General features: G+C 28.4%; 10 protein-coding genes across 10 annotated transcripts; 2 read left to right on the forward strand and 8 right to left on the reverse strand.

Annotated features, from left to right (window-relative positions):
* Positions 1-1288: 1288 nt before the first annotated feature.
* Positions 1289-3606, reverse strand: OCT59_016704 (uncharacterized protein; the record flags this gene model as incomplete). Its single annotated transcript, XM_066145854.1, has 8 exons — positions 1289-1624; positions 1841-1909; positions 2167-2295; positions 2412-2540; positions 2642-3225; positions 3339-3384; positions 3501-3520; positions 3588-3606. The coding sequence occupies 8 exons, from the start codon at positions 3604-3606 to the stop codon at positions 1289-1291; spliced, it is 1332 nt and encodes a 443-aa protein (XP_066003593.1).
* Positions 3607-3776: 170 nt separating this feature from the next.
* OCT59_016705 (uncharacterized protein) lies at positions 3777-6843 on the reverse strand (the record flags this gene model as incomplete). Its single annotated transcript, XM_025315168.2, has 2 exons — positions 3777-6449; positions 6639-6843. The coding sequence occupies 2 exons, from the start codon at positions 6841-6843 to the stop codon at positions 3943-3945; spliced, it is 2712 nt and encodes a 903-aa protein (XP_025183526.1). The 3' UTR covers positions 3777-3942.
* A 434-nt stretch (positions 6844-7277) lies between these two features.
* Positions 7278-8871, reverse strand: OCT59_016706 (uncharacterized protein; the record flags this gene model as incomplete). The annotated part of the gene is made up of 7 exons (XM_025315169.2): positions 7278-7496; positions 7580-7707; positions 7780-7895; positions 7963-8059; positions 8131-8229; positions 8501-8658; positions 8730-8871. 7 exons carry the CDS (start codon positions 8869-8871, stop codon positions 7355-7357), a joined length of 882 nt encoding a protein of 293 aa, XP_025183527.1. The 3' UTR covers positions 7278-7354.
* On the forward strand, positions 8408-10141 carry OCT59_016707 (uncharacterized protein). The gene has a single exon (XM_025330172.2). It carries the CDS (start codon positions 8975-8977, stop codon positions 9905-9907), a length of 933 nt encoding a protein of 310 aa, XP_025183528.1. The 5' UTR covers positions 8408-8974; the 3' UTR covers positions 9908-10141.
* OCT59_016708 (uncharacterized protein) lies at positions 9913-11475 on the reverse strand (the record flags this gene model as incomplete). Its single annotated transcript, XM_066145856.1, has 9 exons — positions 9913-10066; positions 10139-10209; positions 10278-10382; positions 10449-10470; positions 10554-10560; positions 10648-10730; positions 10792-11018; positions 11079-11133; positions 11225-11475. The coding sequence occupies 9 exons, from the start codon at positions 11473-11475 to the stop codon at positions 9913-9915; spliced, it is 975 nt and encodes a 324-aa protein (XP_066003594.1).
* Positions 11476-13938: 2463 nt separating this feature from the next.
* OCT59_016709 (uncharacterized protein) lies at positions 13939-15877 on the reverse strand. The gene is made up of 6 exons (XM_025315172.2): positions 15648-15877; positions 15349-15576; positions 15080-15280; positions 14857-15011; positions 14577-14778; positions 13939-14500 (listed from the first exon to the last, which is right to left on the reverse strand). Exons 1-6 carry the CDS (start codon positions 15828-15830, stop codon positions 14315-14317), a joined length of 1155 nt encoding a protein of 384 aa, XP_025183532.1. The 5' UTR covers positions 15831-15877; the 3' UTR covers positions 13939-14314.
* Positions 15878-16094: 217 nt separating this feature from the next.
* OCT59_016710 (uncharacterized protein) lies at positions 16095-16519 on the forward strand (the record flags this gene model as incomplete). The annotated part of the gene is made up of 3 exons (XM_066145857.1): positions 16095-16193; positions 16269-16421; positions 16514-16519. 3 exons carry the CDS (start codon positions 16095-16097, stop codon positions 16517-16519), a joined length of 258 nt encoding a protein of 85 aa, XP_066003595.1.
* Positions 16520-17893: 1374 nt separating this feature from the next.
* On the reverse strand, positions 17894-18202 carry OCT59_016711 (uncharacterized protein; the record flags this gene model as incomplete). Its single annotated transcript, XM_066145858.1, has 1 exon — positions 17894-18202. The coding sequence occupies one exon, from the start codon at positions 18200-18202 to the stop codon at positions 17894-17896; it is 309 nt and encodes a 102-aa protein (XP_066003596.1).
* A 2220-nt stretch (positions 18203-20422) lies between these two features.
* OCT59_016712 (uncharacterized protein) lies at positions 20423-20674 on the reverse strand (the record flags this gene model as incomplete). Its single annotated transcript, XM_066145859.1, has 1 exon — positions 20423-20674. One exon carries the CDS (start codon positions 20672-20674, stop codon positions 20423-20425), a length of 252 nt encoding a protein of 83 aa, XP_066003597.1.
* A 575-nt stretch (positions 20675-21249) lies between these two features.
* OCT59_016713 (uncharacterized protein) lies at positions 21250-21768 on the reverse strand (the record flags this gene model as incomplete). The annotated part of the gene is made up of 2 exons (XM_066145860.1): positions 21250-21486; positions 21760-21768. The coding sequence occupies 2 exons, from the start codon at positions 21766-21768 to the stop codon at positions 21250-21252; spliced, it is 246 nt and encodes an 81-aa protein (XP_066003598.1).
* Between the last annotated feature and the right edge of the window lie 5260 nt (positions 21769-27028).

Here is a 27028-nt window from a genome sequence, read left to right on the forward strand (position 1 = left end):
TTATGAACGCTTTAACAAGTAAAATAAAAGAATAATACGAAAATAATCAATACACGAGAAGCCATGAACTCGGCACGACTTCAAAATTTTTTTTTTTAATATTATATGTATAAAGATGGATAATATATATATATATATAAAAAGAAAAAAAGAAAAAAAACGGAAAGCGGATTTAAGAAGACCGAAAGATGAAGAAAGGGAGTGTTGTAATCAACATACCATGTATATCTTCAAATATGGTTAAAAAAACCCTAAAAAAAATTATCGATAGGAGAAAAAAAAATTAGAGTTGATGCGTTGATTTTGGTAAAACTTGGCGGGTTTATTTCAATTTTACAGTAATACTAAACTTTCACTGTATAAAAAAACCCGTTTAAATTGTCTGTGTGCCCTATTATGAAATTATATGATGATGCGACGAATTAACGATTTTATGAACGTTCTATTAAAAGTCTATGAATTGTGTGTTACTATTTAGTTCATATAGATTTTAGATTAGGGTTATTAACCCGCTAAACATAAAGGAATAAGTCACACAGATCAGGTTTATATTGTCGATTAAAATTATATGTGATTGTGCTGCAGGGGGGCTTATACAGCTCACTGCTAAACGTCAAACTTTTATTGCATTCACCCCTCTTTCCAATCAATTTTAAAAATTCAAAGTTATACCTTTTCTCCCCGCTTCTACCTTTATAACAAAGAACTTGAATACACTTCTCACATGCAAAAGCCCCATTCTCTCGTGAAATGTCCTTACTAACGGCTCTCTTTTCCCGTATCTGCGCTTCTCCACACAGACTTGCATAAGAAAAACAAGAAATACGGCGTCGGAAGAAAACTAAAACAGTTTATATTTTCTTTGAAAAAGTTTTATAAACAAAGAGTTTATCTTGTATAAAAGGCAGGAAACAAATTAAAAAATAGGCGCAATAACCCATTATACAAAGGATATTCGAATACTAATTGTTTAAAAAAAATTATCATATCTACGATTGTGAATCATAAATCCTTTTACGAACCAACCCTAGCCTAATTTGGTGTCATTCACCAAAGACTTTCCGGAGATGACCTTTTGTATTTTCTAATAATAAAATTTTTTTTTACGTTTCTTCGATCTTCTCTTTCCAAAATGCGGAGTCCGCATTCTTACCTCATATGATTGAAAGTAGAAGATTCATAATAGGAATAATTATTAAAAATAATGAAATAATAATAATAATGATTATTAAATATTTATAACCCTATACAAGTTTGCCCTCCCAAATTATTCAACTAGTGCACGAAATTAACTTGCAACATTTGTTAGTGGATTGGAGCTTGCGATTGAAGACCTGCCATTGACTACTTGCTTTGCCGATTTTGGTTGAGGTTTAGGTCTATGAGTATCCACCGCGTCGATATCAACTTTGTATTTGATTTCTGCACATCCGTATGCTTTTGGAGTTAATTTAATTATTGTATGTAGAGGAATCTTAATATATGGCAATTCGTCATGAGGATTGTTGTGGAAATATGCGTAGATGCATCTAAGAATAGCCTGATGTCCAATTATCAGAATATTTTGTTGTCTTTCAAGTTCCATTATCACTGGCTCCAATCGAAGGACAACATCTCGGTAAGACTCAAATTTGACAATATTACCAAAAAAAAGTGGATTATTAAAACAATGCAAGGTATTTGTTTTTATTGTTTCCGTTTTAATTTTGAAACGACGAAATTTTTTTTTTTAAAGAAAGAAAATAAATAAATAAATAAATAAGTAAATAAATAAATAAATAAATAAACAAATCCCTAACAATGAAACATATTGTATTCAAAATAAAAAAAAAATTTCTACCTCACCACCTCGATATCGGTAATTAAATTTATCATCATCTCGGTTAGCATAATCTTCAGGGTATTTTTCCTACGATAACGATAATAATTATATTAGCATGAATAAATTTCATCGATAATAAAATTATTTTTTTTAAAAAAAAAAAAATTCTGGAATTAAAAAATTAATATATAATGAAATATTAACCCAATTGGGATAACCTTCCATTTTCAATAAACTTTATTCAACAAAAAACTACGGTTAGACAGTCATAGGAATATTTAATTCGGTTCATTCAAAGCTTATATATGCCTATTTCATTATAAAGTTAGACAGAATCAACACACCTCAATTTCTTCATATGTCATTCCATCACAGACTCCTGCATCCAACTCATCTAATGCCTTCCATTGTAATTTTGGGTATGGCAGTTGTTCGGCGGTTTGTATTGTTCTCTTCATTGTGGATGTCCAGACCTGCAAGAATAAATAATAAAAATAATATCAATGGTCTATAGATAGATAAATTAATTGAATAATAAAATTGAGAACTAAACCTAAAAATAATAATGATGAAAATGTTTTCCACATACTGTCAATGGTTGGTCACCCAAATGTTCATGAATTAGTTTGGGTAATGCATTCGCATATTTGCGACCACGTGGTGATAGGTCGGAATCACCGCCAATTTTGCCCATTAGATTAAAGATGCTCTCTCCATGCTAATATCAAATAATGTATTTTGGTTAAAATTTTTTTTTACTGCCAAAAAAGCGTGTATGTCCAATTATTAGATAATTTCTTTAAATCTAGCAATACTGACCCTACTAAAGAAAATACTTCTAGGCAAAATGTGTAAATTCATCAAATAATAAACGATTCGACTCTGTAAGTACCCTTGAATCATATTAATCACGACTTGACTTCCAACATTGACGAGTTTGATATAAGTATAGTCGCTTTCCGTGATAGTTTCATATGCTTCTTTATAATGAGAAATTCTAGCACGAAAATCTTCAGCTGCTCTTTCAGGATCCATATCCTTATAATCGGGAGACGACAACTTTACTTCCATTATATTTTGCAAGATGAGATCCTCATCTTGACAGACTGACTCAATAAATATGACCTGAATATCATGTTTCTTACAATGATTTAAAAGGAAGGAACGTCTATCCCGAGTGGAATTTGTAGCATCAAATATGGCTACTGTACCGTTCTCATCTTCAAACCACCTTAACATGTCTTTAAGAGCTTCTGCTGCTGCTTCCTTACGCGCAATCTCGCCTGCCTCATTGCTGGGGTCGAAAAACGAATGCATCTGATGCGCACCGTGAAGTTTGCGACGATAATTGCCAACATTAAAAACTTTTGTCGAGACGCATAGCCATTGAAGATATCGGCATACTATCGATTAGGAAAAATGCAAACTTGAATACGAATTGAAAATAGTGCCTCATTATATGATCGAGAAGTTAATGAGTCATCAAATTAAAAACGATAATTTTAGTTATATCTACCTTTTTGCGCAATGTAAGTTTTACCACGAGCGGGAAGTCCCACCATCTATATGTAAAATAAAAGAATTAATACAAAGGAAAGCTAATTTGCACGTGTTATTTAATTTAAACAAAGACTGTAAAAAGTAAGAACGTTCGAAGTTTGAAACGTATTAAACATACCACGCAAGCGATCCGCGAATCTATAACAAAGGTACGAAAACATTTAGAGAAAATCAACCGATAACAAAAATTTACTAATAAACTCACTTGAACTCCTTGAACTCATAATTAACAGCCGTACGTATTAAGTCAATCAAAAAATAAATACTGAAGAACAAACGTTTATTTCTAAGTTAAGACTTTTTATTCTAAGCTGATATTTTATTGTACGATATAACACGCAGTGATTATCCAGTGTACAAATACGAGATTATCAACAAGTTAGCTAATCACAATAATGGTAAGGAATAATTATCAGTTTATTAGTTTTTGTTACATTTTTATATGATCTAATTAGGAAATGATGATTATGAGTGATATTCACACCTGAAAATATACATATATTTAATATTTATATTATTTTCTATAAAATAAAATATTAGTATAACTAACCTACTTTTTTTTATAATTCGCTCAAAGTAGAACCAGATAATCTATTAGTTTTATCTATACTTAAATTCCTTCCTGCTCGACTACTTGGTCTACTTAATCCTGTAGTTCCTGATATTACACTTGATGCCGATGACATATCAGTAGACGAATTATTATTAGGGTTTAAATTAGTGTTAATTGTAGGTAACGTAGTGTTTCTAGGTGATGTTGAAATTGGAAATGATGGGAAATTAAATGGTCTTGTGGATGATGATGTTTGATATCTTGATTGTTCAGTAGAAGATGTAGGACTTTTCGATAATATTGAATCCGTAATTTCATATTCAACGACTTTATCATCATGCTCATCTTCTATCCATCCTAAATTCGTAGTTGATTTTGATCCACGTCCTAGAGAATAATTTGGACTAGTATTACTTGATAGGGACATTCCAGAATCATTAAGATATCCTCCATTATTTGAACCTGGTTGCCCACCTAAACTTATACTACTAGCATTAGCATTAATCCCTGTACGATCCTTAAATTTTCCAAGATTTGTAAAGCTACTATTTCTTGATTGTAATCCAGTTAACGATAAATTAATTGGTGTTGAGAATCCTTTATCAATAACTTCATTAGGTATTACACTATCCCCACTTAGCCGTTTTTTGTAACGCGTTGAAGGGAATCCATAAGGTGGAAATTGTAATGTTTGTTCTGTAGGTGATGATCCTTTTTCTATAACAGGTGTAGCAGGTGTTTCAGTAATTGTAATTACTGAGTTTGAGCTAACATCAACAGATGGTGCTTGCCGAAAGTGTTTCATTTCTTCTTCATCATCACCTGATGATACAGTTAATGATACATCTTCGCTCGAATCTGCTCCTTTTTTAGTGAAAAATTTTCGAAATGGTGATGTTAATTGAAGAAGTTTCCATCTAAAATAACTTATAATTCTATTAAAATTGTTCACAATACGCCATGAAGAGAAACCTGCAGAAGGATATTGACCTCCTTCCAATCTCCCATAATCTGGTCCTCCATCTCTCGCCCCTCTTCGCATTGATGATAAAAAATGTAGAAATCCAATACTCATTCTTCTTCCCTTTCCAAGCCCATTCTTGCGTAAACATGTAAACCAAATAAAAATTAATAACATAGCTAAAACTGAAATTCCAATCATCCATTCTACTAAGTAATTATAATATCCAAATAAGCCATGACCTTGAGGTTGAGGAGGAGGATGTGGGTGTGGACCCCATAATAAAGGAATTGTACCTGATGCCTCCATAACCATTTTTCCTAAAGTCCAACTAACTTGTACATCATTAATATTATTAATACTTTGAAAAGGTGGAGCTTTCCTTACTTTATCTATTACTTTGTTATCAGAATTGATCACATGATCATCAATTGTCTTTGGAACTCCAATACCTTCATGCAACACGTTTACTATCCATGCTGCCTTAAAACATTGCATTTCCAATCTTGTTAAATCTATATCTTTACTCCATACATTTTTCTTATAAAAATCATCAACTATTTTATCCCATTCCCTCGCACAATAATCATTCGCTTTCCTCTCAAATTCCGAGAAATTCCAAATTCCACCCAATCCAAAAACATCTTGAGAAGAATACCAATATTCTGATATGCCTATGAAATGATTAACAGAAAAATCAATGTTTGGAGTGTGAACACCATTAAATAAACAAGGATCGTCTAAACAGGAAGCAGTTTTATTTAATAAAGGGTATGTAAGTTCAAGACATTGATTAAAAGAACCTGTCCCTTGAAGGGTATAATAAGGGGGTGGAAGTGATGTATCTGTAAGAAATAAATCAATAGGTAAGCAAGGGTCTTTAATTAGAATAGTTGGCTGTTCACGAGAGGATTCTGGATTAGCAATCTGTTCATGTGTTGCCATGTATTTTCGAGTTTGTTCTTCTATATATCGACGTCTTGCTTCATTTGTTCCAAATCCTAAAAATGTTGTGACAAATATATTATAGTCCATTCTTTTTCCATCTAAAGTATATAATGTAACTTTAGTTAAATCATCCGCATGTTTTTTTGATTCCAATGAATTTGGTTCAAAAGCTATTTGTGTACTAGCACCTCCCATGTCTAAGAATCCGTAAGTTGTGGTATGTTTAATTGTCTCAGAATCATCACTTTCACTACTAATGTGCTGTGGTTGAATATGTTCATTTCCACTGTCATTTTCAAATCCACTCATTAGATAATTAATTGCTATCCACCCATATATTCCTTCCCATTCTCCTGATATTACTTGCACATGATCTGAACATTTGTCAATTTTGAAAAGATAATTAAACATTATGTAATCACACGCATTTTGAAGAATTGCTTGTTGTTGAGATGATGGTAATAAACGCATTCCAGCAGTAGATAATAAATATATTGGTGTCTGTGATACTTCATCTGTTGGTACCACCTGTAATGTAAAATCTAATAATCTTTTCAAATGTAATTCTCCCACTTCCGTTGGATTTAATGCAAATGTAGATATCCCTAAAAATTAGATCAGATAAAGATTGCAAATTTTAATAAATATATATATATATATATTAATTTTCACTTTTCCACCTCTACGAAAAAGAGATCACACATCAGAAAAATTTAATCTTTATATTTAAAGTAGTATTTTTTTTCTAAATAAAAGTTGGGAAAGAAATGAAAAATGAAATTCTGGTTCCATACCCGGTTCAACCTTTAATTGCCATTTAAGTCCAAACTCATCTCCTCGTTCAATTCTTGGCAAGATGTGAAGCTCACTTTCATTTTTTCCTTGTCTAACAAATCCATGTTCTTTCCAAGAATAAATTTGTACTCTTGAACCAGAACTGCCAGCGTCTATGACAACTCCAAAATTTCTGTTAGACAGCCAAGAAGTCGTAGGTGGCATTGTTCGTCTTTATATTATATTAAAATTTAAAAGAATAATATACAATTATTAAATAAATATAGACTAGATTTTTCTTAAAACTTATAAAAGAGGATCGTTCCACCAGTTTATTAATGATCCTATCTGGGTTACACAGTGATAATTTTCAATTGTAGCACGAAATTTAAATTACGGAATTGATAAAGACAGTATCTTGAGGGCTTTGGAAAGAAAGAAAACAACGAAGGCTGTGAAGAACATAGTTATATATTGAATCAGATAATCTTCCGAGCGTCGTTACTCGTTCATCATAATTTATATTATTCGCCTCTTTTTTCACGCCACATTTCGTAAAATAACCACGAGAAAAATGGCATCACATTTTAATTGAGTAAATAAAGGTGGCTAAACCAAAATAGGAAAAAAACAAGCCACAAGAAACGAATTTTCCATTTAAAAAAATAAATAAATATAATCAAATATAGGACAAAAAATTTATTTGGTTTTCATATAACGTGTTGGATTCTAGCTATCAGAAGATAGCTCGTTTTTCATCTTTCGGTAGCGCTTCGCTAACATTATTTAAATAAGCCGCCAAAGGCTGTGACATTGCAGTGACAGGTCTTCCACTGAATAAAGCTTCGGTAACAACATCCGCCGTCAATTGCGATAACCTAAATTTTTTAAAGAAAAGAAAAAAAAAGAGGATTAATAAGATCTCAAAATAATTGATCTAAAATAAGGATAATTAGGTTACCATTGTTCTTGTTCAGATGAAAGTTTTGGTTCCTCCGAGCTATTCGTCATTTCCTTGATGGCATCGAAATGTAACTCAACACGGGATTTATATTTAATAAAATGTCCACCAGCTTGATTGAGACATTGCTAATAAAAAGCAAAATTGAATCAATAATCAAAATAACAATTATATCAAATAAATAGTAAATTAAAAATTACATATAGCAATGCGAGTTGATGTGCCATGTATTTGTGATTTGTGAGTTTTATATCTTGTTGAAGTTGCAATGAGATCGAAACAAGTTGATTTAGTACGTTCATCTCATGGAAATGTGCTATAATTTAAAAAAAATTCAAACATAAATAGATTAATTGATTAATTACTAAAAATTAGCAAATTACCTAAGGCATCAGCTTTTCCTGGGACTAGGTTGGGTACAACTAAACGCTTCGCAGACTTCGGAAATAATAACGCGAGTCCAAGTTCTGTGAGATAAGTCTATTATTGCAAGATAATATTTAATCAAATATAATTAAATTAATTATAATACATGTCGAGTCGAATCTTACTTGAACATCTTTCTTTGCTGATCCATCTTCCTCAAATTGCAATAACGAAGCCTCTAAAACGGCAATTGTGTTATCGATCTCAGTCTTGTTATATAGTTGCTAAAACAATAAAAAGATTACGTCGCAAACTAATATTATATTTCCAGAAAAGGCAATCATTCAGATGTATAGATTTAAAAAATATAAATATGCGAACACGTTTCTATTATTTGTATATCGTTCAGCAACCCCAACCCACTTTAAAAACATTACCAGTTAGGTAAATGGACTCGATTGCATTGAGATAACTGCCACATTCATCAAAGTCCGACCATTAAATTAATTTTTTTTTTTCGTTGTTTCTTGCAACACTATTTTTCAACGCACAAACCTGCTTCAAGTTCTGCACACCGGTTTCCGAACTTGCAAGCATTTCTTCTTTACTCAACAGCACTTCCAGCCTTGCTAACGCGTTTAAAACTTGTAATCCTATTCGTTTTTTACGAGAACCCGGTTTTATAATAAGTGGTTCATGTAAGCGTATTTCGACTAGGAAAAAAGAGAGGGAGGATCAATATACATATTAAGAGTCTTGTCTAGGTACTCATTTACGACAATACCTTCTGAAACAGTGTTAATTTTATTTAGGCTAACAAGTGGTGGCGTTGTCTTGAGTTTGCTCATTCTTAAAACAGAACAAAAATAAATTATCCTAGAAAATATTTTCTTAAATTCGAATAACGCCTTCACAGTGATAATCATAAATTTCTATTGGAGACTATCAATTTCTGATTTTCAGGATATTTATAGATATTTATAGTAAATGTACATTATAACATAAATACAAAATTCAAACTTTATTTTCATGTTGCATATAATCTTTTTTTTAATAATTTCTCTCTTAATAATTAAATTCTTTTTCTTGTGTAATGTCCCTTCACTTTCGAAACTTCAGGGGAAAAATGTCATAATAACAGGTGCTAGTACGGGAATTGGTGAGGAAATGGCATACATATGTGCCAAAAATGGAGCTAATATTGTAATAGCATCTCGTAGAACAGATCTTTTGGAAAAAGTTGCGTCTAAATGCAAAAACATATCACCAAATCGACTGATAAAGGTTATTACATGTGATCTTAAACATGAAAAAGATTGTGAAAAATTAATCAATTTATCAGTTGAATTCTTTAATGAAATTGACAATAAACCTGAAATAGATATGTTAATATTAAATCATGCAATGTCGTTATTTGAACATATGGATTTTAATAATCCAAAATTGATGATCGAAAAACTTAGAGATATAACGATGTCAAATTTAATTGGCTTTGCTACATTGTCTCATTTAACTATACCATATATGATTTCTAATAGTAGCAAAAGAGAATTTAAATCAATAATTGTACTATCCTCACTAATGTCCACAATTTCATTGGGAATGTCATGGGCATATTCCACTTCAAAAGCAGCAATTAATTCATATTTCTCTTCATTAAATGAAGAATTAGAATATCAAGAATTCCAAAATCAAATCAAGATTACTTTATGTCATTTAGGATCAATTAATACTATTACAATGAGAAGTCATACTGATAAATATTTTCCAAAATTATTAGTTGATTATATAGCTTTGAATGCTGAAGTAACTGCAAAAATTATCTTACAGAGTGGATTAAATGGGCAAAAAGAACTGTGGTATCCTAGTTATGGTATTTTACTTAGATATGCTTATGGAATTTTTCCGGGGATTATGAGAAAAATAGGTTTTTGTATTCAAAAATATCTCATAAAAAAGTAGAATTATTATGATTCAATAATTTCAAAATTTGTTGAAACTTTTTTCAATAAATGCTCTCCATACACAACCGGCTCATGATGTTTTACCGGATCAATTTGTAAACATGCTTCAAGTGGTTCGATTTTGGCATCGTAATTTGGCTCATAAAAGAACGGAACACTTAAATTTTAAAAGAAATATGAGAAAATTGTTTTAACGTAATAAAGCATTATAGAAAGATAAAATACTTACGATACACGATAACTATCACCCTTGTGAATAACTCTATGAAGAGTACTTTTATATATATCATTCGTCCAAATCTACGTCATATTATTAATTTATTATTAACAGTAACAAGAAAGAAAGTCATATAACAGTTTTTAATTACATTCAGCATGTCACCGATGTTCACTACAAAGGAACCATATAGTGGATCCGCATTAATCCAATTGCCATCTTTTGTTTGAACTTGTAAAGCTTCTTTAGTGTTATCCTTTATAAATTAAAAGTCGCATTATATTATAAATATCGATTGTAAAAGTAAATAAAATGTACTTGCCTGATTAAGAAAGGTTAAACAACTTATTTTTTTTTTAAAAAAAAAAGAGGTAAATAATTTAAACAAATTTTATGAAAAAAGTTCCGTATCTTCATACGTGCTTACCCATAATCTTTAACCATTCGTTAAAAAGAAAAATAATTTTTTTTTTTAATATATGAAACAATGATCAATACGTTCAATATTATTAATGTATCACCTGTGTGTTCACCGCAGCTAACACCTACGCGATCCTTGTCGGCTATATTCTTAAGATCTGGATATCCAATGACTCTCATAACCCTTTATTTGGCATATCAGTTAGTGTCACATGATTTAACAAATAAGTATGAAAATAACGCACCAAAAAGACTCCTCTAAAAACTTTTCAAAATAATTTTCATCCAATCCTAAACCTAATGCAATAGCACTCATTACTAGAGCACCCAGTTTCAACATATAATCTATATATTCACTAAATACTGCACGAAATTCTGAAGGATTCTCAGGCCATTGATTTTCACCTCTTAAAGGGAGGTTTTTTAAAACCAACGGATGCGTACGAGGTATTGGTTTATAGAAATCAAGCGCCTATACATTCTAGAGTTAATTATAATTATATCATTAATTATCGATAACACAACGAATTACCTCATGCCAATCCTTTTTATATCTTGTAACATTCTCACCAAGTCTTTGATATCCCCTTTAAATAAAAAAAATGATTTAATTAATGTTATGTTATTTGGAAAATTAAATCAATGAAATTGATTTTATTTTTCTTGTTAATAAATTACCTTGCATAATCTTCATTGGCTATGCTATATTTAATTTTTTCTTCTTCTGGTAAATGAAAAAATTCATAACCCAATTTCAATACTTTATCAATAATTTCTTGAGGTACATTATGACCTATCAGATAGAAAAACCCAACATTACGGCATGCTTCGTAGATTTGTTTAGCTATTTTAAGTTTTTCTGTTCGAGAATTTGAATCAATGGTGAATGCAGAAATGTCAATAATCGGAAGTTTGAATTCATACGACATTTTTTTAAAAAATAAGAGAAGATAGGATTTAAATTTTTTTTTTTAAAATAAAAAAATTTACCTTATCAACGTGGTTTTCATATGTTACATATGATACTAAAAAAGATCGACAATTTAGTCCATATATAGAATCATTCTAAATTCTCAGGATCAGCTGATCCAAAAATTTTATATTTTACTGCGGAAACCCTCTCAAAGTTAAAGTTACTCTATGCAGTCTGTGCGTTCCTGCTGAAGTAATTTTCCCGCCAAATTTTTGTTAGACATTACACTAACGTCATTTATAGCGCGTAAAACGTTACCGTACAATCTAAGCTGATATGATAAGATACTTTGTTTGTTTTTTACAAATTACCTATCGCACATGTACAATTCCCTTGGTTAGAATCTGGGGATATGGTATTTATAGTTAATTTTTTTATCTAATCTTAATCTTTTTAGATTTTCTTCTTATCTTTTATCATTTGATCTAAAAATAATACTTTGTATTTTATTCGGTCTTTGGTAAATAATAAATCTCATTGGGTTCAATGAATTATTTAATTCTCGGAGACTGTTATCCGTAAATAAACCAAATATGCTTGATATTTTTTCCGCAGTGATGATCGATTCTTTGATGAATACCTGATGAATGGTTTGATGAACTGTATAAATGAAAGTGAAAATCATACTAAGATAAGAATGTCAATCTTATCAGATAAGAATGTATCTGGGGTGAATATTTTTTTTTATTTTTTTTTTGACAGCTGCAAATGCAAATTTGAATATATATTCTGATCCTTTAAAAGGGAATATAAATTGTAAGAATTAGTTTTTTCCTAGTCATTGAAAAATCCGGCGACTAATAAAAAAAAAACAGATTCATCGCATCAAAAGTTTATCATCAATCTTATCAACTAATTCACAAAGCTATGTTTCATTAGGAAAAGTTTTAGTTGCATTATTATTGTATGTTTGTATGTTTTTTTGAAATTTTTCGCCTTTCTTTCAACCCCCTTTTTATATTTGATTTAGGTCTAAGTTTTTTTTCCTATTTATTTCGAATGTATTTCCTAAAATTTGTTTCTCCATTTAATTTATATCTGTATACTCGACATTTTTTTTGACTCTTACGTTCCTTCTTCAATATTAAATATTAAAAAAAAAAAAAAAAATGAGTTCAATTTTTGAAATAAAATTAGGAGAACCACGGCCAAAAACAAGTTGGGTATGGCCATATTTTGAAGTAAAGACTTTACAAGATGGAGAAAGTGTAGCGACTTGTAATATTTGTAATAAAACTTTTAAACATGGTGGATCCACTTCAAATTTAATAAATCATCTGGCTAAAACTCATAAAGTTTTTAAACCTGATAATAATAATTACAATAATTCAAGTGGCAGTGGGCTTAATAACAATAATAAAAGAGGAAGTTATAGTAGTGTTAGCGGTGTTAATGAATTTTCAAGTAATTTTGGAGGTGAATTTGTAGCTCAAGTTAATACTATTTATGATCCTAATCAACAACAACAAAATTATCCATTATTACCACAATATCCTTTAGAGGAAGAAATGTTACATCATCATCCTCATGTGGTAGATGGTGATATAAATGTTAGAAAAATTAAACATCAAAAATTAATTCAAAATCATCCGTTGGAATTTTTATTTGGAACTTGGTATGGACAAGGTAGTGGCAGATTCGAAGGTATTAATGACTTTATTTATAATGAAGAAATTACCATTTACCCCGATGAAGCTGGTAGAGGTTGGTTATATTATAAGTAAGGGAATTTTTTTTTCTCTACTTTATGGCTTTAAAGAAACTTCTCTCATATAGTATTTTTTTTTTTCTTACAGGCAGAGAACGTGGAATCCTATGAAAAACAATTCAAATTTTCATAGCGAAATGGGATATATTAGAACGCCTGGAATGAGCGATAAAGTTGAATTAGTTTTGGCTCAACCAACTGGTAATTTTTATTTTTTTGATTATTTTAAAGAATTCTGTATATTGGAAGTGAAATTTTAAAATTTTTCTTTTATTAAGGAATCGCTTCAATCGAAGAAGGTAGGATTGATGGTACCACAATTATGTTTAGATCAACCAATATCTCAAGATCCGCCACTGCTAAGGTTATTTATTTATTAGGATTATTCAATTTTAATCAATTATTAATTATTAATTGTATTTTATCAATCTATCAATTTTTAGCCTCCTCATGTTGTAGAGTACACTCGGTAAACTTTTTTTTTTAAATTATTTTAATCCAAATATTTTCTTGCATTTTAACCCACTTATTTTTATAAAAGGACTTGGATGGTAGATCCTATAAACGACACAATGACATATGTATTTAATATGTCAACACAAAGTAAGCAAATGGCTCAACATCTTAATGCCACCTTAAGAAGAGTTTCTTTCTTAAACAATAATCTCTGATTAAATTCTAATTAAGCATTATTCATATATTAAGAGAAGTAAAAAGAAATAAAGGTCAATGCAGTAATGTATTAATAAGGTTAAATTAATAATAAAAAAAAAAATCTAAGGCTAATATTATTTATAAAATATATGATTTAATAATTTTATGAAATAATACAGTTATGGTTAGGCTAGTTAGAATAAAAATAATCCAATGAAATTTGTAACTAAGAATTAAATAAATTAGCGAATCTTTTTCATCTTTATATCGACTGAGAAATTACGAAGTAATTCCGACCAATTGTATAATTTTATATTATAAATGCGAATTATGTATACTATCTTCTGTTAAGTGTATTGACGTTCCACGATTTCTTTTAAGTTGATTTACTCATGATTTATGACAGGTTGATTGATTATTTCTATTCTAAAATTTAATATAATTCATCTTCAACATTGAAATACCACATATACAATACCCAACATACTATAATACTAATCCATCTCCACATTCCCATTCCTGAATCCAAATATTCATAATGATAAAGTAAAAGATGGGTATATACTGCAATAATGATCGGTGTAGTTAACGATATAATGAAATTAAAGATTTTTTGGCTCTATTTTAAATTAATAATAAATAATATATCAATACATAGAGCAATTCGATACGGAACGAAAATCTAATGTTCATACCATTAAGTCTTCTTCATTTTGATTCTCTGCAATAATAATATTTAGGTAGTAAAATGCACTGATAACTATACCTGTACGATATATGAGTGCCATAAATACATTTAAAGACAAAGCTTTTTGAATTGCCGTTACCGTTCGAAATCTTTCCACAAAATTCAACAAATTATTTGCAATAAATTGCGCATTTATATTCACCTTCAAACTATAATAGTGTGAATAGCTTATATTAGTTTATTTTCTATGACCTCAAGAATATAATAATTAATATATATTAAATTACTCTCTGATATAATCTATGATTGCTTTTGCATCAAAATTCTGAAAGAGATTTGGGGAAATATTATCTTTATTAATCAATAACTGAAGATCTTGTGGAGGTACACTAGGTTTCCAATTTAACGATAACATATATATACAATAAATATTATATGCAAACTAAAATGATAAGATTGATTAGATAATTAATGTATGAAATAAAAAAAACGAGAACAAATTATTTTTACCAAAAGAGATAAATCCGGCAAAAGTGGCTTTGCATATTCTGTGTTATTTACGGCTAATGATACTGTGATTACAACGGCTAATGTCATAATAGATCCAATTAATGTCGCGTTATATATATCCATTCCTGGCGTAGTATATAAGCTATAAAGAATATAACTAGATATAACATAATTAACTAATGATATTATAGAAATATATATCTATGAATATAAAAAAAAATTTAATAAATCGTAAGATATATTTTAGATAATTTTTTTAACTAATGTACCTGTATTCTCTCGTCTTGTTCCAAAAGTTGTTTGACTTTATCTCTACATATAATAATAGCTGTTGCTGTAGCAGCTCCCTCAATAATTGTGAATATTGGCGATGAATATATCAAAAACATTTCATAAAAATTCAATAAAGCTTGCGTTTGATCCGTATAAATAAATCGAAGTGAATGGATAAAGAAATACGGAAAGAAGAAGGGTTGTGATATTGTTAAGAGTTGTGACTGTGAAAAAAAGATAAAACAAAAATTATTGTTAAAGTAAATAAATAGAGAAATTCTAAAAGAACACTTACTATGATCCAGCCTAACCCTCGTTTTTCCGAATACAACATTTTCATTAAACCTAAAAGAGTGTGGTATGAAAATAATGCGAATGACACAGCCAAACCAGCTGTTCTTCCTCCTATGTCAAATGCAATAGGCAATAAAAACAAAACCAATATATGATTTGCTCCGTTGAAAAATGAAAGCATCATAATGTTTCGATTTAAGAGCGACGCGTTTTCGTTTATCTATGGTATTTCCACAGATCATCTCAAATATTCACCTTCACGTTACTCGTGTGGCGCCCTTTATATTTAGACCCCTGTCTTAATCATGTTTAATTTTGCGTAGGTTCCCAGACTATACAGTGCCTGGAAATAAGTCAGTAAGCACGTGACTGTAGATCATTTATTTGTTTAACTTTAAAACCAGTTTTGTCGATCATTTTATTATAAATTTGTCTCCAATTTTTTCCCATGCGTTGTTTAGAACCTTCTTTAACTACTATGTCTTGCAAACGAAGAGAACTTACAATTTTTGAACGTGGAGAAGTCATTGGAGCTTGGAAATGTGAAGTAAGTGAACGAAAGATAGCTGAAGCATTAAATTGTCCCAGTTGTACCATTCATAAGGTTATTTCTACTTACAAGATACGTGGTGATGAGACACTCCCTCCTAGGACTGGAAGACCGCCTAAAATGACAGAAAGGGATGGCCGACATTTAATAAGAATTCTTAAAAAAGATAGGAAAATGACCCTTCAGGAGTTACATGAGAATTTCGTTTATTCTACTTCCACACATGTATGCAAAAAAACTTTACTTAATTATCTTCATGAACAAGGTTTTTATAGTCGAGTAGGAGTAAGAAAACCTCTTGTTACTGAAACCAATAGAATTAAAAGACTCAACTGGGCTAAAGAACGAAAATTATGGATAAATGAGTGGGACAGTGTTATTTGAAGCGACGAATCCAAATTTGAATTATTCAGAGGAAATGGTAGGAGATTGGTTTGGAGAAGGCCACATGAAAAATATGATATTGAGTGTTTAATACCTACAGTAAAGTCAGGTCAACAAGGAGTGATGGTTTGGGGATGTTTTTCAAAAAACAATCTTGGTCCATTAGTTAAATTAGAAGGTAAAATAACAGCCACAGTATATATGAATGTACTGGAAAATTATTTATTACCATTTATTAATAATCTAGACGATCAGGAAAATTTTATTTTTCAGGATGATAATGCCCCTATACATACTGCAAGGGTGGTTAAGAGTTGGGAAGAAGAAAATGAAGTAAACAGCCTCCCTTGGCCCGCACAGAGCCCAGATTTGAATCCTATAGAGCATTTATGGGATGAATTGGAAAGGCAGGTGCGGGCACATAAGCCATTACCAAAAAACAGGGAGAATTTATGGGAAATACTTCAAGAGGAATGGTTAAATATTGAAGCTGATAAATATCAAAATCTTATTAGTAGCATGCCTCGTCGTATCTCTGCTGTTATAAATAGTAAAGGTTACCCAACAAAGTATTAATAAAAAGTTGAAGGCTTTGTCTTTCAAATAAAAAAAAAAATATTAAATTTGGCATAGTAATTTATGAATTATTTAATTTTAAAAATTCGCATTAAAATTGATCGACATCACGTGCTTACTGACTTTTTTCCAGGCACTGTACATGGGATTAGGTGATGCCGAAAGGTGTAATGTATTAGGGGATGGCCAGAAATGACGTAATTTAAATTTTAGGATTTTTGACCCCCCCCCCTCCCCATGTCATCATTCATTTTAGGAAATGTAAAATTAAAACATAATTCTGGCTAGAATTATATTAACTACAAGTGTCTAAAAATGGAAGATGTGTAACATCATCATGGTCTTAACCCCCCTCCCCCCTTAGAAAATGACGTCATTTCTGGCAGTCCCCTTACACCACAAAATGTTACACCGCCGTAATGCCGAATTGACAAAATGATGAATTGACGAATTGCCGAATTGATAAATAAATTAGGGAAAATTTATATCCCGCCCCCCGTGATTTCTTTAAACATCACTTTATGGGTGCGAAACCAATAAATATCACCTTATAAAAAAATATATATTCCGGTGATGCAATAAAATATCACTTTATTAAAATTATTAAAATTTATACATATTATTAAAGATTTTATTATACAAGATAATTAATTGCTTACACGTTCCTTAAGTTTGTTATTTTTATGATATGCTGCATTATGACCAGCCTGACCACATATACGACATTTATAAGTGTTTCAGCTTGAAGATCCACCATTTGCATTACGATCACTTTTTTCAATTTCAACACTACTTTTGAACCGTTTTGTTGAAGGCCGACCTTTTATTTTTATTCTTAACGGATTTTGAATGTTTTTAAGTTCATGATGTTCATATTCTTCATTAATTAGTGTATTATTATCTGATTGCTCTTCTTGAATGTTATCATCATTATTTACCAAATTTAATCCTCTTTGTCTTTTTCTCTTATTAATATATTCTTTTAATAGAACTTCCATTTCATTGTCATTAGATTCCAAAGCAAGTAAAGTAGCTTCCCGAGCCATTCCCCATAACCTCCCATATTTTGTCTTTTTATCAATAGCTTTCTTTAAAATTGGAGCACATTTTGGAATAGTGATTTCTTTGCGTAATAGAAGAATATTATCTGAATCAGCATTATCAGTAGTTCCTTTTTCATATGCGAATACTAAATTATTTTCTTGAGATAAGTCCATTCCTTGATAAGCATCTTGATACCATCTTTCTGGGATCATTGAAATATGAAAACCTGCAATTTTTGAAGACATCATTACATGAAAATAATGACAGCAAATAACCCCCTTTGAAATTGTAGTTAAACATGAACATAAAAAAAAGATTTAATTAGAAATTGCAATGTAATGAAAAAAACGTCTCTTTTCAGGTCGGATATCACAAATTTTCCAGATCTCCTTAATATCCTCTTTACCAATCTCATCAATAATTGATTGTAATTTAATCATCTGCACATTATAATTATCTTCAATAAACCCGTCATGTTCTTCCATTTCCTAAAAAAAAAAAGAAATATGATTAATGCATTATGAACTATAATAAATAAAACCTTAATCCTCACCATAATCCAAACCCTAACCCTAATCCTATCATCCTAATCCTAATCCTAACCCTAACCTTAATCCTAACCCTAATCCTAACCCTAATCCTAATCCTAACCCTAATCCTAATCCTAACCCTAATCCTAATCCTAACCCTAATCCTAATCCTAACCCTAATCCTAACCCTAACCCTAATCTAAATTCTAACTTTTTAATTCCAACTCCTAACTCTAAAAATTACTTACTTGATCTTGAATAAAATCTACTTCAGAAAAAGAAATTATGGTTGCTTGAAGATATAAACATTGTGACATTTCTTCTTTAATAGTAGTTGCTATATTTATTATTAAATACTTTTCTAATATCTCAGTTATTGAAGGAAAAAGATCATCTCCCGTTGATAATAAAATTGAATTTGTAGTTGCAGATCTCTTCCATTGAAGTTCTGAAGTAAGCCTTTCGGATAAACTATCAACAAGATGACATAAGGTTGAATTGCTTCTGACTGTTTTTTTAATAATTGCATTCATTCCTTCAACTCGTGAAGTAGATTCAATACCAGCTGTAAATATTTTTCGCAAGTAACAGTGTGCCTATGATTTCTTTGATGGCCATAGTTCTTAAGAAGATAATCTTTAGCTAATGGGAATTTTTCTAGTAAATCATTCCATCGTGCAATAAATAAAGCTTCACACAGACTATTACGACATTTGTAAAAGTTTTTAATAAAGTCACTATAATGTTGTCCTAATTTGCCTTTCAAATTTTTTGGTAAATTTTGTTCAATATGGTATATACAATGTGCATGATAACTATTTGGAAATTGAACAGGTATAGCAGTATCCATAGCTGGGTCGGCATCAATAAAAAATACTAAAGGTTGTTTTTCAGTAGCTTGCAATACACATTGTAATATCCATTGGTAAGTTTCAAATATTTCATTGCTAATAACAGCTTGTGCAAGTAATCTTGTACGTCCATTATTATCCACACCAACAAATACACTTAAAGGCATACTATATATATTTGTTTTTGCCGTATTATCATTGATGATAATGTCATGATATTTGATCCAGAGTACAACTTGTTCAGGAGTCATCCAAAACAGACGGGTAAGCCGATTATCATTATCAAGTTCAAATTTAACAAAGAACTGAGGATCCTCCTGCTTCTTTTGGACAAGATTGATAAGAAGATCAGATGCATCATTATGCATATTACTACGATCAAGTGACTTGAACTTTTGTATGGCATTTGACAGGTCTGAATCTGAACAATTCATTTTTGGAAATCTTGCTTTTAGAAGATTTCGTTGTAAAGTAATTGAAAGATTACCATATCTGGTCATTATTTCAATTTCGTCTATCATTTCTTTTGTAAATTTTCTATATTTGCTACTAAATTCAAAAGCATCTGGTCTTAATTCATGATTATGTTGATTTGCAAATAAACTAACGGTAATACAAGTAGCACGTTCTGGAAAAGTAAAATTTATATGCCAAGGACATTGACATTTTTTAGTTCTAATATTCCGCTGTTTTCATGCTTGCAAAGCAGATTCTAATTTTTTTGATTTAAATTTACCACCAAATTCACATACAAATGTCCTTTTTGTAATTAATTGCATAGATCTGTTTTTTTCCATACGATATTTAGTTATTGCAAATCCATTACTTTGGCCATAATCTTTTAGAAAATCTTACTTCTTAAGGAAAGGAAAGTTGTATCAAGGCTGATATCACATTTAGCAATTTTCACTCGTGTTTCATCAGTATCTAGTTGATCTTGGATGTTATCAGGAATTTTATCATTAATATTTTCATTTTCATCTTTACCAATAGTAATAACAGGATTATTGGAAATATCATCATTAGTGAGAATAGGGGTATTAGAAATGTCTTTAGACACGAAAAGTATGTTATGACGATGTAATAATTCCATAACTAAAGAGAAAGTTACAGAAAGGTGAAAGTCTTACGTGAAATAAAGGTGCTTACACGAAAAGAATAAGGTTTACAAAAAAAAAGGTAAAAAGTTTCGTAAAAAGGAGAGTTTTACATGGAAAAAAAGGTAAAAAAGGAAAAAAGTTTCGTAAAAAGGAAAGTTTCGCAAGGAGTAAATAAATCAAATCAGTTTATTACATAATCACATCAGCGATTTAATTAGTAATCATCGCCTAATAATAATTTTTTGAGAGAGTGATGCATGATAAATTTTACATGGTAATACAATATATTTATTATAAAGCAGTATATAAAACTATCGCACCCTACGATATTTACATTTATTCAATAAATTATACCATTGATTGCACTTTATTAAAATCATTAACTTATTTACTTCAAATAATTTTTTATCAAATTATAAATCTTATCGCAAATCAATTATAAGTTTATAACATATATAAAAGCAGTACGAAAAAATTTATTATATATAAAACTACTACTTAGAAAAAAACTATTACAAATTGCCTATTTTAAATAAAAACAAAAAAAAAATACTACTGTAATTACTAATTACTGCGTTTCATTTTCTTTAGTGCTATTAACTTTAGCAAGGATATCATCTACATTAAATTCCATTTTACCATGATCAATTTTTTCAGGTTCCATTTCTTTTTCAGTATGATTTAATTTAATCAAATTACCTACTATTAAATCTAAATCATCTTCGGTTAATTGATCATTATTTCCTTCTTCATCTGGAACCAAATTTTCAAAAGGATCATTATCATTTTCTATTTCATTAAGAATCTGAAGTAAGTGAATTAGTATAACTTTGCATTATTTCACTAAAAGTGTTATCAGATAGATTTTTGCCAACATAATTAAGTTCTTATTGTGCATTTAAAATATAAAATGAATGCAATCTTGCCATATTGGATACTTTTTCCACCTTAAGTCTAAATAAAAATAAAAAAGAATTTAATAAAAAAATATAAATTTTAATAAAATAAAATATTCTATAAATATACCTGCTTTGTCTTTTTTAGATAAACCAATTTAATACTGAGAAAACATGCTCACAATTTGCATTATAAGGAATAATAGAAAGTATATACAAAAGGTGATCAATATTATATAGACATTTAAAGATATTTGGATATTTAGTGATTAAAATTTCATAATTTTACATTCATTTGATTTGTCTCATTAAGAGGATTCAATATCATCTTTACATCATCAATATTCAGTGTATACTTCTCCGCTAATTAATTACGTCGTATTTCGGCGAACGGATCAATTCACTATTTATTATAAAATTACTATGAATTAATTACGTCTGTCAAAATACATTACGTCTGTCAAAATAAATTTAATTAGTATTTTGTCATTTTGACGAAAAGTATAATTCAGTGTACAATTATGCTTTAAATATTTAGATATATTCGTATGAATATCTTTTGATCTAATGATTGGATTTTCATGATCTTTAGCTCATTGTATTCATCTCATTGAGACGTTTTAAATGATAGCAAATATATATTAATCAGATTAATAATGACTAAATTATAGTATTTTTATAATTTTTAGCTTATTATTATGCTTATTATATAAAATTAAAATATAGAATTTTTACAACGAGCATTTTCATATTCCCAAAAAATTCTGAAAAATATAAAAATATAAAAGTTGTTTATTATGACTGTAAGTACAGAATAATGTTTAATTTATATTACATTAATATATAATGTTCAGTATAATTTGGTAAAATAAAAGTGTCCACATATTTTTAATTACCCTTTATATAAAATTAATTCTTGCAAATAATGATTTGATTATTTATATCCTAACTACTATGATTAAGGAGTTTAAAGTTCGTTAATATAAGGAAAATTATAAGGAGACTTAAAATTATCATAATTATTTATTTGTATAGCAAATATAAATGCTGATTTTAATCTTCTGCTTATTTTTGACTATAGGGCTAAAGCTTTTCTTTGAATTAATTTATAGGTTTCAGATATAAATCCTTTTTTACAAAATTTTAAATGCAAAAAATATGCTAATAAATATAATTCATAATCAAACTGCTTTCATCTATTATTATAAAATTAAATGCATTTTTGCCAAAACTCTTTTAATTCTTCAGTACTTTCAGTAGATAAAACCTTGATAGCAGTAGCTATTTAAATAAAAACTAAAAAAACATTAGCTATAGTTGTATTTTTACCTTCAATACTCTTCACAGCATTTTTTGCAGGTTTCAAAATAATTGCAAAATTTTCAATATTCAACCAAAAATTTTAATTAATTACTAAATTTCATAAAGTTTGATATATTACTTTAAAAATATAATTATAAAATATTAATAATTTAACATTAATTTAAAATTTAACTACAATTTCACTTACATTCTTTACTAAAAATGAAAAATACTACAAAAATACATTTAATACATCAAAATGCTTTTATTATATTTTTATTATTATTTTGTAACTATATTGTATCTAGGTCTATAAAAATAACTCAAAATAATATCACAATAATTTTTTAATGTTTTTGTTATTATTTTATTATTATAATATAATTAACTTTGATATTATTTTAATATTTTAATCTCAAAAATACCTCAAATATATTTTGATATATTTTAAAAATTTTACAAAATAATTGCACAATTGTTTTGAAAGCCATTGTATCTAGGTCTATAAAAATATTTCAAAAAATTGGCCATTTTTAGTAAAGTTTTTAAAAATAGTTTCTAAACATAATATTGATGTACAGTAATCTCAAGCAGTATTCCATTTTGTTTTAACAGAACTTTTTAATCTATTTTCAACAATTAACTTTTTTTTAATTTCTTTACAAAGAGTAGCTTCAGATTAATGTGACTTAGTAAAATAAGTAACAAATTTCTGATAATTAATAAATATATTATTTGCAAATAGAATTTTTTTTCATAATATTAGTACAAATTAATTGTATGTGATGAGCAATGCAACAGATTGGCAAAATTTTAGGATATTCTTCAAATATTAATCTCTTAGCTAATTGTATAGCACTAACACCATCTGGCACTACTGAAGAAAAATGCTATAGGCCTATATCTTTAAGAATTTTCTTTATTTCTTTTGCCATAAAAAGACCAGTATAAAAGTTTTTTGAACAACTTTTAACTTTATTTACATATTCTTTTCATTCAGAAATAATTACAATAAAAAAAAATAAGCTGTTCAACACTTAATATTATATAAAAATAATATTAATATTTATTGGAGATATTATAATAAAAAAAAAAATTATTTACTAAGTAAAAGATTTTTTTAAATATTTTTTTAATATCAATAGTAATTCTTGCCATTTTATTACTAAGCCAAATATTACTTAATGTTTTCCTGTCTGGTAATTGATAACTAGCACATACAAAATCAATAAAGAATGAATTTTCTACAGTAAAAAAAGGGATATTATAGCATACAAACAATCTAATCAATGCTCTATTACAAAGATATTGTTGTCTAAAATCTATTACTGATTTTTATAATTTAAATGTGATTTTTAGTTGAATTTCAGTTGCAATTTCTTTATTAAGTTTTCACTTCTTTGTAATAATTTGACAAGAAAATTATTCATTATTTTATATAAGAATTCTGAGTTATTATTTTTTAATTAAAGCTTCAACTTTTTTACATTGTAATTATATCTGGAATTCTGAGTATCATCACAATATATATAAGTATTAAGTAAATAGCCAAATTTTCTAGCTTCTTCTTTGATAAAATAATTCTATACATTATTTTTTTTTGCCAGCCTTCTTGAATTCTTTAGTTTTTAGAAAATCTGATAATTCTACAAAATTTAAATCTTGAAAAAATCTTGTTTTATCAAGAAAATCTGTTTTATTAGCCATAATTTCTTTTTTAGTTAACTTTTGTAATAATAGAAAAAATAGCATGTAAAATATTGATCAATTTAATTACATTTTTACACCCCTATATATGTACCTGTGTTATAAGAAACCGAAATCTACAAAAATAAAAAAGAAAGAAACGTTAGTACGTTTCTTTAAAATAAATTTCAAAAGAACCCGCCCCTATATATGTACCTGTGTTATAAAAAACTGAAATCTATAAAAAATAAAAAGAAAGAAATGTTAGTACGTTTCTTCAAAGTAAATTTCGAAAGAACCCACCCCTATACACGTACCCGTATTCTTAGAAACCGAAATCTATAAAAAAATAAAAAGAAAAAAACGTTAGACGTTTCTTCAAAGTAAATTTCGAAAGAATCCCGCATACACGTACTTGTGTCTTGTGTTCTAAACTGAAATCTACAAAAAAATAAAAAGAAAGAAATGTTAGTACGTTTCTTCAAAGTAAATTTCAAAAGAACCCGCCCCTCTACATGTACCCGTGTTCTTAGAAACTGAAATCTACAAAAAAATAAAAAGAAAGAAACGTTAGACGTTTCTTTAAAGTAAATTTTGAAAGAATCCCACATACACGTACTTGTGTCTTGTGTTCTAAACCAAAATCTACAAAAAAATAAAAAGAAAGAAACGTTAGTACGTTTTTTCAAAGTAAATTTAAAAAGAATCTGCCCCTATACACGTACCTGTGTTCTTAGAAACTGAAATCTATAAAAAAATAAAAAGAAAGAAACATTAGTACGTTTCTTCAAAGTAAATTTTAAAAGAGACCACCTACATATACTTACCCGCAGATTCCTGAAAGCCAAAACTTATTATTATTTATTAAATAAAAAAAACACAATCTAAAAAAAAAGACATTTTTAATGATTGGAATTGATAATCTAATCAAATCTATTCTGATCAATTATGTACATCGTAAATAATTACGGTAAACGTAAATTATTTATGGGTACATTTGATTAATTACGAAGTCATAAATAATTATATTAAATGTAATTATTTACGAAATACGTAATTATTTACGTATTTCAAATTACGAATTACATTTTTGGCCAATGATTTACCAGGCCATATATACTGAAAATCAGAGAAACTAAAATTCGTAAGTATTCTGAATCTTGGTTTTATTCTTTTTTTTAAAAAAAAAAATACTATAAATGATTACTAATAACTGTTCTTTTCTTTGATTTTTATAGGTTCAGGTGATTTCTGACAAATAGATGAACCAAGATTTATAAGGTACAAATACGAATCTTGGTTTTATTATTTATTTTTTATTATTATTTTAGAACGGTTTACTAACCGTTCTTTTTTTTTTTATAGGTTCGAGGTGGACTTCTAAGTTTTGAATAATGGAAAAAAAACCCAAGATTTGTAATATAATTACGAATTTTTGAGTTTTTTTTAATTTGTTTTTTTTATCTTTTTTTTTATAGGTATCCAGTTCCTTCGGCGTTGGACTTTTAATTAGATTTCTCAACGTTAGACGTGATGTTGCTGTAGATTAGCATTTTGGAATGAATTGGTAAATTTCAAATAAAACATTTTTTTATTTTATTTTTTTTATTTTTTATATTTTTTTTAAAAAATTTCTCTTTTCTTTTGTAGGCTTCGGTCAGATTTTTGGAATAAGATTGTGTAATTTTCGTTAACAAAACTTAATTTTTGTGTTTTTTTATTTGAAACCTCATCTTGTTATGGTTGTGTTACTAGGGGCACTTTATCAACAGGAATTTAGTACGTTGATCACTTAAAAATTCGTGGAATTTACATTAGATAATATATTTGTATTGATTCTGTATTTTATCATAAATAAATTTACACATTTTATATAATATATATATTAATAATATACAATAAAATATATGTTTATAAATTAATACTACAATGTTAACTATTGTACAATGACTAAAAAATATATCAATATACGCATTTTTATACATTGTATATGCGTTTTAAACTATCGTTATTTTACTATATGTAACTTTACATTTTGTTTTACGTGTTTTTAAATATTTTTAAGTGGTGTTGATTAACAAAGGGTTCGTTTCCCTACATTTTTTGGTGTTGAGTAACACATAGCGTTTTTCAACACTTTATACGCCTGTTTAAAACTTGCTGATGTTCTTAATAACTGGTAAAATAATTAAGTTTTGCAAATAATTATAATTTCTAATTAATTCAGTTTTATTATTCTTATTAATACAGTCTTAAATTTTCAGTTTGATAATTTATTTGAATTTTATTGAATAAAAACCAAAACTAAACTAGTATATCAATAAGATACTTAGACACATCCCTCTTTAAAATTTTTTTTTAAAAAAAATATATATATATAAATATATTATTTCCAAAAATAAAAAAAAAGAAACCCTTTTTAAAACATACTATAAAAAATATAGTTAAAACTGCTTAAGATGC

This window comes from Rhizophagus irregularis, chromosome 25 (genome assembly GCF_026210795.1).
Source record: "Rhizophagus irregularis chromosome 25, complete sequence".
Classification (NCBI taxonomy): domain Eukaryota; kingdom Fungi; phylum Glomeromycota; class Glomeromycetes; order Glomerales; family Glomeraceae; genus Rhizophagus; species Rhizophagus irregularis.

Excerpts from the sequence above, each read along its gene's own strand:
- OCT59_016707 (XM_025330172.2), top strand. The coding sequence starts at position 8,975 with ATGTTGCATATAATCTTTTTTTTAATAATTTCTCTCTTAATAATTAAA.
- OCT59_016709 (XM_025315172.2), bottom strand. The coding sequence starts at position 15,830 with ATGATGCTTTCATTTTTCAACGGAGCAAATCATATATTGGTTTTGTTT. Across the intron at positions 15,012-15,079 it reads TGCCGGATTTATCTCTTTTG|TTTGCATATAATATTTATTG; the intron begins GTAAAAATAATT and ends TTATCATTTTAG. Across the intron at positions 14,779-14,856 it reads ATCATAGATTATATCAGAGA|TTTGAAGGTGAATATAAATG; the intron begins GTAATTTAATAT and ends ACACTATTATAG.